The following is a 13,504-nucleotide window of genomic DNA, read 5'->3' on the forward strand; positions in this document are numbered from 1 at the left end:
CACCGGCGCCGCCCTCGTGCGCGAAGCCGCCCCCTCCCGCTGCTTTATGTCCCTCGCGGGCCGCCGTGCTCCTGGCGGAAGGAGGGCGGGAGGAGAGGGAAAGAGCGGCGCGGGGTGGCTGTGCGCATGCGCCGCGGCTGGCTGAGGGGAGGGGGGCTGCGCATGCGCGCGGCGGGAGCGGCGGGCGGGGTGCGGGTGTCATGGCGGCCGCCGGAGGGGGGCCGGCAGCGGAGCGGCTGCAAAGCATCGTGAGGGGCGCCGCGGGAGGGCAGCACGACGGGGCCGCGCAGCTGGCCGCGGGTACCGGGCGGGGAGCGGGGGGCGGATAAAGGGGATGGGAGGGGGACGGGGATGGGGGTGGGGGGGCTGCGGGCACGGCCTGGGCCTGGGGTCTGGGCCTGGGGTCTGGGCCTGGGGTCTGGGCCTGGGGCTGGGCCTGGGGCAGGGCCTGGGGCTGGGCCCCGTGGGGTTGGGGGGGGCCCCCTGGGGCTGGGGGCGAGCTGTGGCCCTGGGCTGGTGGCCGTGGGGTGTGGGGTGCTGAGGGGCAGGGGCTGGGGGTGGCGGAGCAGCAGCACGGGGGGATGCGCAGCAGAGGGGGAGGTGGGAGCCAGAGCCTGAGGGGGAGGGGCTGGGGGCTGCGGGGCACCTGAGGGGCAGCAGCACGGGGAGGGGTGCGGGGGTGTTGGGGATGGGGTGAAAGCACAGCTGCAGGGGCTCAGGGGGGTAATTGGGGTTTTATAGGGTTGGTCCAGAGCACGGGGTGGGGCTGGAGCTGTGGGGTTTGGTAGAGGTGCCAGGGCTGCTCTGGGTCAGGGAATGGGAGTTTGGGGCACAGGGTGGGTGAGCTGAGGGGAGCGCGAGGCTCGTGCTGCGCTGCTGTGGTTTCTCCTCTCCTGGCAGGGCTTGGGGCGTTTGGTTTCCTGGGATAATTTTCTTTCCGCTCGGAGCAGCGGTGTGGTGGCTTCGTTACGCTGAGGAATGTGTAGCTGCGGGAGGATGGCTTTTTAAGGATAAGGCAGCACGTTTGTCTTCCTACTCTTCCTTCCAGTGGCTTTGGCACTTTGTGGAAAGGGTTTGAGAGGGAAGGGCTGCATCGGCTGCCTTAGGGAGAGGAGCAGCTTGTTGACCCACCCCGAGATGACCCGTGGTGGGAAATGGAAGGAAATTGGAGGAAATGAAAGGAAATTCACTAAGCTGGGTGACATTCACAAGAGTTGCACAAAGCCCCTGACATGTTTGAGACAGAGCGGGGAAACAGAGGCAAGGGCAGATAACCTTACAGCTGCTGTTGTCGCCCCCGGTCATGTTACAGAAGTGCCTGGGGAAGGCTTTGTCTGCTCAGAGCCACGCAGAGAGGAGCCGTCCCCAGCTCCCGCCCGCCGTATGGCACCTGGGGCACACCGACCTTGACAAGCCCCCACCTCGGGCCCTGCTGACCTTACGCAGAACGCATGTCAGAGAATATTGCGTTGCATCCCGTGTCCTTGAGCGAAAGGGGAGGTTTTTCTGACCTCGTGGCCTCTGTTCATTGTTGGCGGAGGCATGGCGAGCTGCTTGTGCGTGCTGCTGAGCACTGAATTAGGTGTGAGTTTGGGAGAAGGGCTTTGGTGCTGTCACAGGCAGCTCGGGATGCACAAGTGTCAGAGGAGGCTGAGGTTGTTGGTATTAAACAGCAGGGAGAGGGGAGGTGCTGTAGCAGGGATCCATCACATTGTAAGGGACTGGGGGAGACAGGAGGAGCAGAAAAGGTGCAGAAATGGTGTGTGGCGTGTGGAAGGGCGGGGGAGGTGTCAGGGAGGACACAGGTCCCTGCGAGCCGGCAGCGGTGCTGCTGCTGGGGCTGCTGTGGTCGCCTCGTGAGAGGCAAAGCCCTGTGGCCTCCCGCTCCCCGAGAGCAGGGCGAGCCCGCCCGCTGCAGCAGAGCGAGGGGCTCCTGCCTGCAGGAGCACAAAGAGCCGGCTGCGGGCAGAGCTCACGCTTCGCTCCTTCCTGTTGAGGTCACAGGCAGCTCAGGGGAGGCGCTGCTTCGAAAAGGCAGCTCCGTGCTCAGACCTCCTGTGGGGTGGTCGAGGGAGGAGGCACGAGCAGTGTCCCCTGCCACCTGGGGTATGGGTTAGAGCTGCACCGTGCCTGAGCACGAGGCTGTGGGTGGCAGGAGAGACCCTGCCCTTCTCCAGGGCTCCCCTAGGATGCAGCCAGGCCTTAGCAAAGCCTCCCAGGGAGTGACTCTTCCCCCAGTTCAGCTGCAGGAGCGTTGGGGCAGGAGGGGAGTGAAGCAACCTGGCCGGGCTGAGTCAGAGCTGGAAACAGGCTCCAGGAGTCCCGGCGCTGCCTTGCTGTGACCACAAAGCCGTGTTTCTCCGTGCCCCCAGCCTGCAGGGAGTTTGTGCAGGTGTTGCTCAGCGCAGAGCCGTGGCAGCTGGGTGTTTGGGAGTGTCCGGGGCCGTTTGGTTTGGCCGCTGCCTTGTGAACAGTCTGATTTCTTGGGGAGCATTGGGGGGGTAGCTCTGTGCCACCTCCTGGTTTGTCCATGGTGCACTTCCCAGCCCCTGGCCCCAGCGCAGTGCCTAAGGGGGGGTCAGGGAGGCCCTGGCTCACTCCCTTTGCCTCTTTTCTGCAGGGGTGAAAGATGGAAGCTGGACTGTGCTGCAGCTCGTGGAGGCGCTGGGGTAAGGAGACCGCAGGGGACATTCCCACGAGCAGAAGTGTGCAAGCTGCCAGCTCGTGCGGGGCAGGCTGGCTGCAGTCAGTGCCCTCGCAGGACAGGGGAGCCATTTGGGAACAGACAGGGCCAGAGCAGCCCACGAGGCTCTCCCGGGGCGGTGGGAAGGTGTTGTGGTGGGCAGCGAGCCCCAGAACACGTCGCAGCTGGGACAGCTCCTGCTGGGGACAGCCTGGCTGGGGAGGAGGAGGAATCAGCTCCCCCCGAGTGCCATCGGCAGGGCCATGCCCAGTGAGCAGCACCCTTCAGCTTGTAACGTGCTCGTTTGGGACATGCCTCCTGCTCGTGTCCCCACTCACACCAGCTCTCTGGGGTTTTTGCTGTGTGTGGGGCAGGTTCTGCTTGGAGAACACAGATCCTCGGACGCGAGGGCGAGGCATCCAGCTGCTGTCACAGGTCCTGCTCGAGTGTCACTCCCTGCTGCAGGAGAAGGAAGGTAAGGGCTGCTCTGCACCCCACACTGGCTGCTGGTGGGCTGGGGGCCCTGAGAGCCTGTCCTGCACTCAGCAAACGGGTTGCTTTAGCACCATGGCAGCTCTGCGTGCATCTCTCGAGGGTCAAAGTCCAAGGAGGACACGGGGCCTCACGCTGCAGCCTGTGTGCCACTGCCCTGACATGATTTGGGTCCTGTGCAGGGCCTGGCTCTGCAGCTGGTGCCCCCGGCAGTGTGTGGGTGTCGCGTACCCGGGCGTGCTCAGCGCCACGTGGGAGGCCTCGGGGACACATCTGCACGTCAGGATCCCCGTGTGGTGATTCAGTGCAGGAAAGCCATCGCTCACACAGCCAGTCACGCCGCAGCCCTCGGGCTGCACGGGTTGGCTCTGGGGGACCTCTGTGGCCTGGGGAGGAGGGCAGATCAGTGTGAGGGCGAGAGCAGAGAAGAAGATGGGGGTGGGAGGGGAAGATGCCCCACTCGTGGAGGTGAGGAGAAGGTTTGGTTGTGTTAAAGGCCTCAGAGCAGCTGGCTGGCAGCAGGGAAACCCAAATAAGTGCTGCCAGGCCTTGAGCTGGACTGGGGGCCTTGCTGCTGGGTCACTGATCCCACACCAGCAGGCTGGCAGGAGGGCAAGGGAGTAGTAGGAGAGGCAGAGGAAAGGAAGGATGGAATTAGAACATGCTGGGCTCTACCTAAGTCTCAGACTGGTGCTGGGCAGAGGGAGAATATGCCCAGAGCTGCTGCTGGAGCTGGAGCCAGGTGTGGTGACCGTGCTGGGGCTGGGTTAGCAGTGCAGCAACAGAAGGAGCTGCTGAGGTTCAGGGGAACACACCGGGTTAGAGCCAAGCCCCGGGAGGGGAGCTGCTGCGGCACGGCCGCCAGCCTGTCTCCCTTCGTGGCCCTCCTCACGCAGCTCATTTCCCAGGCGCTGCGTCAGGCTGCCTGCCGGGGGGGGACACTTTGTGCGGCGGCCGTGGGCGCAGGATGCTGCCAGCCGGCTCTTCCAGTCCGCTTCCTGCCGCCGCTCCCCAGGGCCGGGCCGTGCAGGCGCCCGTGGCCGTGACTCAGGCCCCAGGAACGTGTTGTGGAGCTGAGCGCGGGGGAGCCGGGGCTCCTGCCCCACCCCGTGACATCCTGCAGCCTGGGCCAAGCGGGCGGCTGCCGCTTCCCTGCCCGGGGCTGCAGCCACGTGTCTGGGCAGGCTGCACATGGCCCGGGTGGCTGCAGCACCTCCGGAGGCGGGTGCTGCCCCGCTGCGGCCAGCTGTGGTCCCTCACGGGGGGAGGGAGAAAGTGTCAGCACCAAGGGAACACAGAGATGTTCTCGCTGCTCGCCCAGCAGCTCCTGCCAGGGTTAACGCACCACGGGGTCTGTTTCTCACAGCGCTGCACCTGGTCCTGTTCTACGAGAACCGGCTGCAAGATCATCACCTCGTGATCCCCTCAGTGCTGCAGGGACTCCGTGCGCTGGTGAGCTCCTGTCCCACAGCACAAGGATGGCTCTGGGGGGTGTTGGGGGTACAGCTCACGGGTACGAGCTGAAGCAGTGTTGGGCAGAGACCAGCTGGGCTATCAGCTCCTGCCCCGCAGCATCACCCTGTGTCCTGTTCCTGCTGTCCCCTCGCAGGGGGTGGGGAATGCTGTGAATTTCTGCCCGGTGCTGGGGCAAGGACACTCTGCGTGCCCTGGGGGCAGCACAGATGACAGATGTCCTGTCCTTCCTCCTCTGTGAGGGTGACAAGCTCCCCCAGGGCAGGAGAGGGTCCTGCAAGTACAGAGTCATCCTTCCTATTGCTTTTCTCTTCCTGTTCCCAGAGCATGTGTGAGGTACTAGCCCCAGGGCTAGCAGTATCCGTGCTCAAAGCCATCTTCCAGGAGGTGCACGTGCAGGTGAGCAATGTCATTTCCTTCCTCCTGTCCCTGTTCTCTGTGTGCCTGGGGACAGCCCGCCTGCTTTAGGACCGAGCACCTGCAGCAGCAGTGCAGCGTAGCACATCCTCCAGCAGCAGCAGTGCTCCTGCAGAGCTCAGGCAGCATGGCTTGCTGCAGAGTGAGAGGCAGAAGGCAGCTGAGATTCCTGTTTGGCCCTTGTCCTCTCCTGTACCAGCCCTAGGGGGATCATTTCCTTTTTTTCCATTCTCCAGGCAGTGTTTAAGTGGCTCCAGCTCCCAAATTCTCCATCTTAAGGCTGTTTATGCTGGCAGGCCTTGGGCAGCGTATGAGCCCAGGTGTGACTGTGATAGGGTGCCCATTTAGTGATGGTTGCGTTCAGGTGCAGATGCACAAGCATGTGCACGCTCTGCACGTGGTATGTGGGACCTGCACGCCCCAAAGCAGCAGTGGAGCTGTGAGGGTGCTGCCTGTGCATGCCTCTGGGTGCTGGGTAGCAGTGCTGCCTGTACGGGGGCCTGTTTTGATTCCTCTGCTCCTCCCTCCAGTCCCTGCTGCAGCTGGACCGCCACACAGTCTACAGCATCATCACCAACTTCATGGGCACCAGGGAGGAAGGTGAGGGGGCAGATGCCAGAAGCACTCTGGGGTTGTTTGGGCTGGGAACGTGGCTTGCTTTCTGCTGCTCAGAGGGCTCTGTGGCACTGCTTGAGGAGAGCTGGACGGGCCGTGGGACTGGGGAAGCTGGGCTGATTCCGTGCTGTGTTGGTGAGGTCTCGTGTCCTGCACCTTCTTTCTGCAGAGCTGAAGGGCCTGGGGGCTGACTTCACCTTTGGCTTCATCCAGGTGATGGATGGGGAGAAGGATCCCCGCAACCTGCTGGTGGCCTTCCAGATCGTGCGCGATCTCATTGCCAAGAACTATGCCCTGGGTGAGCCTGGGCCTGCAATGCAGAGCCAGTTGGGGGGCGGAATTGCTTCTCCTTGAACTGTTGGAGGGATGGCTCTTGGGTCTGAGCAGGGCTCGGTGTCCCTGATGTGATTTAGGAGCTGCAGAGCCAGCCTGTCACGGCTGCTGGGCAGAGCTGTGCCTCCCTTGCTCAGCTAACAGCTCTGCTAACACTGACCTCTCCCTGCAGGTCCCTTTGTGGAGGAGCTGTTTGAAGTGACATCCTGCTACTTCCCCATTGATTTTACTCCAGTGAGTGAGTCTGCCCCGTGCCATAACCCCTTCCTCCTGGTGTTTTCCCAGGGTCTCGTGTCTCCTCCAGGGACTCGGAGGAGAGGATGGGCAAGGGTCTGAGCTGGGCAGTGCTGTGCTGCCAGCTCTGGCACCCAGGCCAGTGCCAAGCTGCCTGTAGGCTGGCCTTGCTGCTGCCTTGCTGGAGATGAGGTGATGCAGCCTTGGCTGATGTTTCATGACCTTCTCTCTGTGCTTCCAGCCCCCCAACGACCCTCATGGCATCCAGAGAGAGGACCTGATCCTCAGCCTCCGGGCTGTGCTGGCCTCCACACCCCAGTTTGCTGAGGTAGGTGGCTCCTCGGGCTCGTGAGCACCATGCCTGAGCACAGGCTGCAGTTCCTGGTTCTGCAGCTCCCAGAGCAGCTCTGTGGGAAGGGAACAACTGGGACCAGGAGCCTGCTGGTAGCCCTTGTGTCCTGCCTGTCCCTGGGGCTGGGCACGTGGAGGGTGACACCCTGGGAAGGGGCTGCCTGTTGCACGTCTCTCTCTAGCTCTGCTCTCCTGGCAGAGGCTGAGCTTGCAGCCCTGCAGGGCCAGGGACAGTGTGGCACAGAGAGGGCTGCCTTAACCACCTCTTTCTGTAGTTCCTGCTCCCTCTGCTCATTGAGAAGATGGACTCGGACCTGCAAAGTGCCAAGCTCGATGCCCTGCAGACTCTGGTAAGGAGGGATCCCCCACTGCTCACACTGGCCTGTGCCAGCAGTAGTTCCTCTCCTGTGTCTGACAGCCAAAGACTCTCCCTTGCAGAGCCTGGTCCACATTTTCCTGTCTCACAGCGTCCCTGCTCTGTGTCCTACTGGTCCTGAGGTCTCTCTGATCCTCTCTCCTGTCTCTCTCTCTTGCAGACTGCCTGTTGTGCCATCTACGGGCAGAAGGAGCTGCAGGAATTCCTCCCCAGCCTCTGGTCATCCCTGCGCAGGGAGGTGAGTGCTGCAGGGCCCCTAACAAAGGCAGGCCTCAAGGGTCCCATGTCTCCTACCAGCCCCTGCCAGTGGTTTTGGACAGCCCAACTGAAAAACAGGGCTGGGGGGACAGGCCACCCCTCCCGGTGTGTCATGGGGCTTGTTGGCTGTGTTGTTAGAAGCACCACTTCCTGCGTGCTGCAGCCTGAGCCCTTTAGCCCTGTGTTGGGAACATGAAGCCTGCAGCCGGGGTCAGCACCACGCGCTGCTCACCCCACGTGTCTCCTGCAGGTGTTCCAGACAGCAAGCGAGAAGGTGGAGGCAGAGTGCCTGGCTGCACTGCACGCCCTCTCCGCCTGCCTCTCCCGCTCCGTGCTCAGCTCAGACGCCGAGGACCTCCTGGACTCCTTCCTTAGCAGCATCCTGCAAGGTAGCTGGCTTGGAGATCTACCCTGCCCTGAGCAGCCAGGCCTGCGGGTGCTGCCAGGCCTGCAAGCATCCTCCTAGCCAGAGATGTCTGCCTCTGTGTTCTCTTTGAAGCCTGTTTCTTCTCTGTCTGGGTCTCCCAGCTAGCATTGGCTTCTGAGGGAATTCTCTCGAGGGAATTGGCAGTAGGAGGGAGGAGAAGAGAGGGTACAGTAGGAAATACAAATCGGATTGAGTTACTTCCCTTCTAGCTGGGACTGGGGAATCCAGTGCTGTGCTGTGTGCCTGGAGCTGGAGGCAGCAGCTCTGCCAAGGAGGCCGTGCTGCAGCTCAGAGCCGTGCCCCAGCAGCGAGTCCCGGCCCAGCTACCAGCTGTGCCCTGCACGCGAGGCAGGGGCGGTCCTGCTGGGGTGGCTGACACGCAGCACATCTCAGATTGCAGGCACCATCTGTGCGAGCCCGATATGAAGCTGGTGTGGCCGAGTGCCAAACTCCTGCAGGCAGCAGCGGGTGCCTCCCTGCGCTCCTACCACCGCCTCACCCACAGCGTGCTGCCCCTGCTGCTGGAGCAGTACAACAAGCACTCGCAGGTGAGGGGCACCCCGGCCTCGTGGCACTGGGCTGAGATGCAGCTGGGTCCCAGCAGTCACGGTGAGCTGGGATGTGCCTTTGTGTCCCTGCAGAGCAGCCAGAGGAGGACAATCCTGGAAATGCTGCTGGGCTTCCTGGAGCTGCAGCAGAAATGGGGACATGTGGAAGAAGGTGAGGCTGGTCCCTCCGGAGGTACCCACATACCCCTGCTGTGTCCCTGGGGGCTTCTGACACTGCCCTCACCTTCCCCTACCCTGACGGAGAACAAAAGCTCCTTGACTTGGGGGCAGCTGTTGTGCAGCCCACCTGGCTGTGCCAGGGATCCTGCATGGGTGTGAACAGACAGGGAAAAGAGTCTGTCCAGTGCCGCGGGGGTGGCTTTGCTGTGACAGCCAGATGCCGGCAATGACTCTGTTTGTGCCTCTGTCTGCAGATGAGAGCGCTGTGCTGTCCCTGCGAGCCCCAGTCTGTTCTGTGGTGTTCTCAGCATTGACAGACCCCAGCGTGCAGCTGCAGCTGGTTGGGATCAGGGCGCTGACCGTCCTGGGCTCCTTGCAAGGTTGGTGCCTCGCTTCTCCTGGGGAGGCAGGGGGAGGTGTCACCCCGTTCTGGGAGCCGTGGGACACCCTGGCTGGCCACCTGTGCTGCATGTAGGCACACAGGAGCAGTGGCAGCACTTCCTACCCAGGCCATGATCTCTAGGGACACTCGATTTCACTCTCACCTGTTCATGTTGGGCTCCTTGTATCTCTGGAGTCTGTACTGCAGTGTTGCTGATATCCCAGACAAGGGGGGAGGACACTGGGATCTTTGTCTTTGGCCGAGGGCATGATTCCTCTGCGGCTCTTGTTCCAGGTTTCCTGTCTCCCTCTGACCTGGAGCTGATTGTGGATCACCTCATCCGGCTCGCTCTGCACGAGGAGGATTCCCAGAGCAGGTGAGGGCTGCACTCCAGTCACCCACACTCTGGGAGGAGGAACAGAACTCGTCTTCGCAGAGAGGGTCTGTAGAGGCCTCTGGGTGGAGGCATGGGTGTAAAAGCAAAGGGGTAAAGCAGTGTTTTGTGGTCTGTAAATCAGAAAGCCTGGGCCTGCAATGCAGGGGGCTCTGCACTGCTAGCCAGTAGTGTGGAAAAGGCAGATTGCTGAGAAATGGGTTTCTGGAGGCACCTTCTGGCCCAGATCTTTGCAGCTGCTGCACCAGCAGCTCAGGGTTTGCATTGCTTACGTTCCCCCCTCTGTGCTCTTCCCTCCTGGCAGCGAAGCAGCGATGGAGGCAGCTGGGTCTCTGGCCCCCATCTACCCAAAGGTCTTCTCCGGGCGCATGGTGCCCAGGCTCGGGGAGGAACTGCAGTCAGGTAGGGGTGGTGGTGGGAGGGGAATGATTCTGGTGCTGGGGTGCAGTAGGGAGGCTGTGCCACACGGCACGGGTCCGTGGCTGTCCTTGGTGGGGGATTCTCAGCACAATGTGATGCTGGCACCGGGAGGGCTGCGGCTAGGGACTGCAGCTGGGATTGCCCTCGAGGAGCTGCCCAGCCATGGCAGGGAGCCTTGGGCTTGGCTTGGGGTGGTCCTGTGCTTCTGCACCCCATCTACCCTGGTACGGGCTGGGTCCTGAATGGCCTGGGTGCCACCCTAACGCCCCCCTGGGGTGTGTTTTCCCCTCAGAGCGGGAGGAGGAGAGATCCCTGGACCTCCGCTCCCTGCGGCAGCGCTGCCTGCAGGCCCTGGCAGCTGTGTCCACGCACACCAGCATCGTGAGGGAGACCGTCCCCGTCCTGCTTCAGCATCTCCGGAAGGTGCAGAAAGGTAACGCAGCCTGAAACAGGCAGCAGGGCACCGTGTGTCTGAGCAGGAGCTGGGTTTCTTTGCTCGTGGTGGCAGCCCTGGGATGCTGCTGGCACCGACGGGGTGGTGTGACAGTGTCTGTGCCCTGCAGGGAGCGAGGCTGGCAGTGCCCAAGAGGTGATCTCCGTGTGCCAGAGCCTGCACCGCGTGGCCCTGCAGTGCCAGCAGGACGCGGAGGGCTGCTGGTACTTCCACCAGGCCGTGGTGCCCTGTCTGCTGGCCATGGCCGTGCAGGCTGCCATGCAGGGTAGGTGCGGGACTGGAGCCCGGGAGGGGCCGGCAGCGGCTCCCTGAGCTCCCGGGGCTCTGCAGAGCGCTGCTGCTGCCACCCGCCGGCAGGCGCGGGCACTGCGGGCCCTGCTGCCCCCTGCCAGGGGCAGAGCTGCAAATTTGCAGCACCAAATCCCTGCCCTGCTGCCTGCAGAGAGCACCCAGCCGCTCCTGGGCAAGGCGCTGCTGGAGGAGGACGTGCTGGCTGCCATGGTCCCCGTGATCAGCGCTGCCACCACCCACCTTAGCCCTGAGTGAGTACTGCTGGCGTGGGGCACGGCGCAGGCTGCGTTCCCCTCTGCTGCTCCCCAGGGGTGGCCCCGTGCCTCTGGGGAGTTCTGTGGTGATGCTCCCAGAGCAGCACTTTGCAGCGTCTCCTTTCTCCTAGGCTGGCTGCCCAGAGCGTGGCTCACGTGGTGCCCCTCTTCCTGGATGGAGAGGTTTCCTTCCTGCCCCAGAACAGTTTCCCTTGCTCCTTCCAGCCCTTTGCGGTGCGTAGGGGGCACTGAACAGGGGCAGGAAGTGAGGATGTGGGCGCAGGCTGCCAGCAGGGGCCGTGGTTGATGTGGGCACTGTTTTTCCCCCGCAGGAGGGGGAGTGCTTGGAGGCACAGAGGCGCCTGGTCGCCCTCCTCATGGCCTTTGTCTGCTCCTTGCCTCGTGATGTAAGTTGGGGGAGAGAAGGGTCCTGCCTGAGCACCGTCCTGCCCAGCTCCACAGCAAGCTCCGTGGGCAGAGGAAGGGACAAGCTGTGGCCCCAGGCTGTGACACGCTCTGTGTCCCTCTCAGGTGGCGATCCCCCAGCAGGAACGCTTGCTCCGGGAGCTGCTGGCGCTGAGCTGCTCCTGCAACTGCCCCTTCACAGCCACCACGGCCGCCAAGTGCTTCGCAGGGCTGCTGAACAAGCACCTGGCGGGTAAGGGAGCCGGGCAGGGCCTGGGGGTCCCCGCACAGGGGTGGCAGGGAAAGGGCTCAGCCTGTCCCTTCCACATCCCCAGGGCAGCAGCTGGATGAGATCCTGCAGCTCGCGGTGAACAGGATGGAGCCCGGCCTCGCAGAGGGGCCACACCGAGAGCAGGCGCTCACCCTGCTGCTCTGGGTAAGCAGGGTTCCCCCCTCTGTGCTCCCCCCTCCACGGGGCAGCATGGTGCTGACTCCACTCTGCCCACACAGGTGACCAAAGCCCTGGTGCTGCGCTACCACCCCCTGAGCTCCCAGCTGACAGACAAGGTAGGCAGCGGGGAGGCCGGGTGCTCCCCGAGGAGCCTCCTGGCCGCGGGCACCCCGTCCCAGCGCTCTGTCCCTCGCAGCTGCTGGGCCTGCTGGGCGACGTGGAGCTGGGCCCCGCTGCGGCCGACGGCTTCTCCCTGCTCATGGCCGAGTCCCCGGACGTGCTGCACAAGGGCTGCCACGCCGACGTGCGCATCATGTTCCGCCAGCGCTTCTTCACCGACAACGTGCCCAAGCTGGTGCAGGGCTTCCACGGGGCTGGCCCCGGTGAGAGCTGGCCCCAGCCCCGCCACCCCCTGCCCCCTCACCCAGGGGCTCGGAGCCGGCGTCCTCTCCTTCCTGCCCGTAACCGTCTCTGCTCTCCGCAGACGTGAAGGCCAACTACCTGAAGGGCCTGTCCCACGTGCTCAACCACCTCCCCAAGCCCGTGCTGGTGACGGAGCTACCCACGGTGAGAGCTGTTCCCAGCAGGGGGACCGTGGCGGTGCCCAGACTGCAGGGTTGGGAGCTGCTCACACCTCCTGTGTCCTTCCCCCTACAGCTGCTTTCCCTCCTGCTCGAGGCCTTGTCCTGCTCGGACCGCGTGGTGCAGCTCTCCACCCTCAGCTGCCTCCAGCCGCTGCTGCTTGAAGCTCCGCAGATCATGAGCCTTCATGTCGACACACTGGTCACCAAGTTCCTCAGCCTCACCTCCAGCCCCGCCATGGTGCGTGCACCCCTCTCCTGCACCGTGCTCTCCGTTCCTGCGCCCCTCTCCCCTCCGTCCCCTCACCCCTGTGTGTTGCAGGCTGTCCGCATCGCCGCCCTGCGCTGCGCCCACGCGCTCACCAGCCTGCCCACCATCGTGGTAAGTGCTCCTGCTGCCTGCCCCTGTGTGCAGGGGGCTCCCGGGGGGCACCCAGCACCCCGGCACTCTCACTAAGAGCAGTTTCTGTCCTACAGCTGCTCCCCTACAAAGCCAGAGTGATCCGGGCACTGGCCAAGCCCCTGGATGACAAGAAGAGGCTGGTGCGGAAGGAGGCGGTGGCAGCACGGGGGGAATGGTGAGCGGCTGTTGCTGGAGCTGGGAAGGAGCTGGGGTGGTGGGGAGGTGGCTCAGCACCGTCTCTGTCCCCGCAGGTTCCTGGTGGGGAGCCCGGGCAGGTGAGCACCCCGCATGCCCTCCCCGTGCTGGCTGACAACCTGACGGGCCTGCTGCCGCCCTGCCAAGCCACACAACTGACACCACAGGCACAGCCTCCCCGGGAGCTGGTACTGCCTGGAGCGTGGGGGCCAGCAGACAGCAGCACCCCCCCATCTTCCCTGCACCCATGGGAGGGAAGGATTTGTGCTGCTCGTGGCTTGCCTGCAGCCAGGGACAGTGCTGGACAGACTCGCCCTGCGTGAAGGGAGAGGGCAGGCCTGTGCACACGGGTACGGTGCACAGCGGCCCCTCTACAAGAGGAATAAACAGCTGTTTTGGTAACGCTGTGAGGGATCTTGGTGCAGCCTGGGCTGGGCCTCCAGTGCCCTTCCCCTTCCCTGCACACCCTAACTCCTCCTGGTGGGGAGTCATCATCCTCCTGCTCCCAGACTGCTGCGCCCCCCACCACAGAGAAGAGCCGGGCTCCTTAAAAACAAAACAAACAAAACCACATTTATTGGATGGTCTTAAAAAGTGCCTGGGGAGCAGGTCAGCCATCGTCTGCCCCCAAGCCTGCTGGAAGCCGAGCTGGGCCCCTCGTGCAGAGCAAGGGTGGTGCCTCCAGCTCTGCCCCTTCCCCGGGGCCGCCCGCAGCCCCCGAGGTGCCGCAGAACAGGCGTTCAGGTACCAACCAAGTGCAAAGAGCTTCCCGGGGCTCTGTCTCTGCTCAGGCTCAGCGGTGCGTGCCAGCACCCGCCTGCCAGCAGCCCCCCGGGCCAGAACAGAGCCAGGGTGCTGGGTTTGGGTCCCCTCGTGTTCCCCTGCCG

The 13,504-nt window shown here is 63.8% G+C and overlaps 1 protein-coding gene across 2 annotated transcripts; it reads left to right on the forward strand.

Moving 5' to 3' along the window:
* Positions 1-142: 142 nt before the first annotated feature.
* MMS19 (MMS19 homolog, cytosolic iron-sulfur assembly component) lies at positions 143-13,019 on the forward strand. 2 transcript variants are annotated; one of them, XR_011098224.1, is made up of 31 exons: positions 143-300; positions 2,621-2,669; positions 3,058-3,158; positions 4,542-4,627; positions 4,973-5,047; positions 5,596-5,665; positions 5,850-5,978; positions 6,186-6,247; positions 6,489-6,575; positions 6,874-6,948; positions 7,135-7,212; positions 7,483-7,621; positions 8,053-8,207; positions 8,301-8,379; positions 8,642-8,767; positions 9,064-9,145; positions 9,468-9,565; positions 9,876-10,016; positions 10,147-10,302; positions 10,480-10,579; positions 10,714-10,816; positions 10,915-10,989; positions 11,114-11,240; positions 11,323-11,423; positions 11,498-11,554; positions 11,635-11,821; positions 11,923-12,005; positions 12,096-12,260; positions 12,342-12,401; positions 12,483-12,597; positions 12,674-13,019. XR_011098224.1 is itself a non-coding variant. In XM_068688232.1 (31 exons), the coding sequence occupies exons 1-31, from the start codon at positions 201-203 to the stop codon at positions 12,699-12,701; spliced, it is 3,075 nt and encodes a 1,024-aa protein (XP_068544333.1). In that variant the 5' UTR covers positions 143-200; the 3' UTR covers positions 12,702-13,019. The 2 variants fall into 2 exon arrangements, 1 of the variants encoding a protein (XP_068544333.1); XM_068688232.1 differs by having other exon boundaries at positions 12,497-12,597.
* Positions 13,020-13,504: the final 485 nt, after the last annotated feature.

Source organism: Anas acuta, chromosome 7 (assembly GCF_963932015.1).
Source record: "Anas acuta chromosome 7, bAnaAcu1.1, whole genome shotgun sequence".
Taxonomy (NCBI): Eukaryota; Metazoa; Chordata; class Aves; order Anseriformes; family Anatidae; genus Anas; species Anas acuta.

What these genes read in the sequence shown, in the direction of transcription:
- MMS19 (XM_068688232.1), top strand. Translation starts at nt 201, where the DNA reads ATGGCGGCCGCCGGAGGGGGGCCGGCAGCGGAGCGGCTGCAAAGCATC. An exon ending in CCAGCCTGCCCACCATCGTG is followed by an intron (nt 12,402 to 12,496) that starts GTAAGTGCTCCT and finishes TCTGTCCTACAG; the next exon opens with CTGCTCCCCTACAAAGCCAG. An exon ending in GTGGCAGCACGGGGGGAATG is followed by an intron (nt 12,598 to 12,673) that starts GTGAGCGGCTGT and finishes CTGTCCCCGCAG; the next exon opens with GTTCCTGGTGGGGAGCCCGG.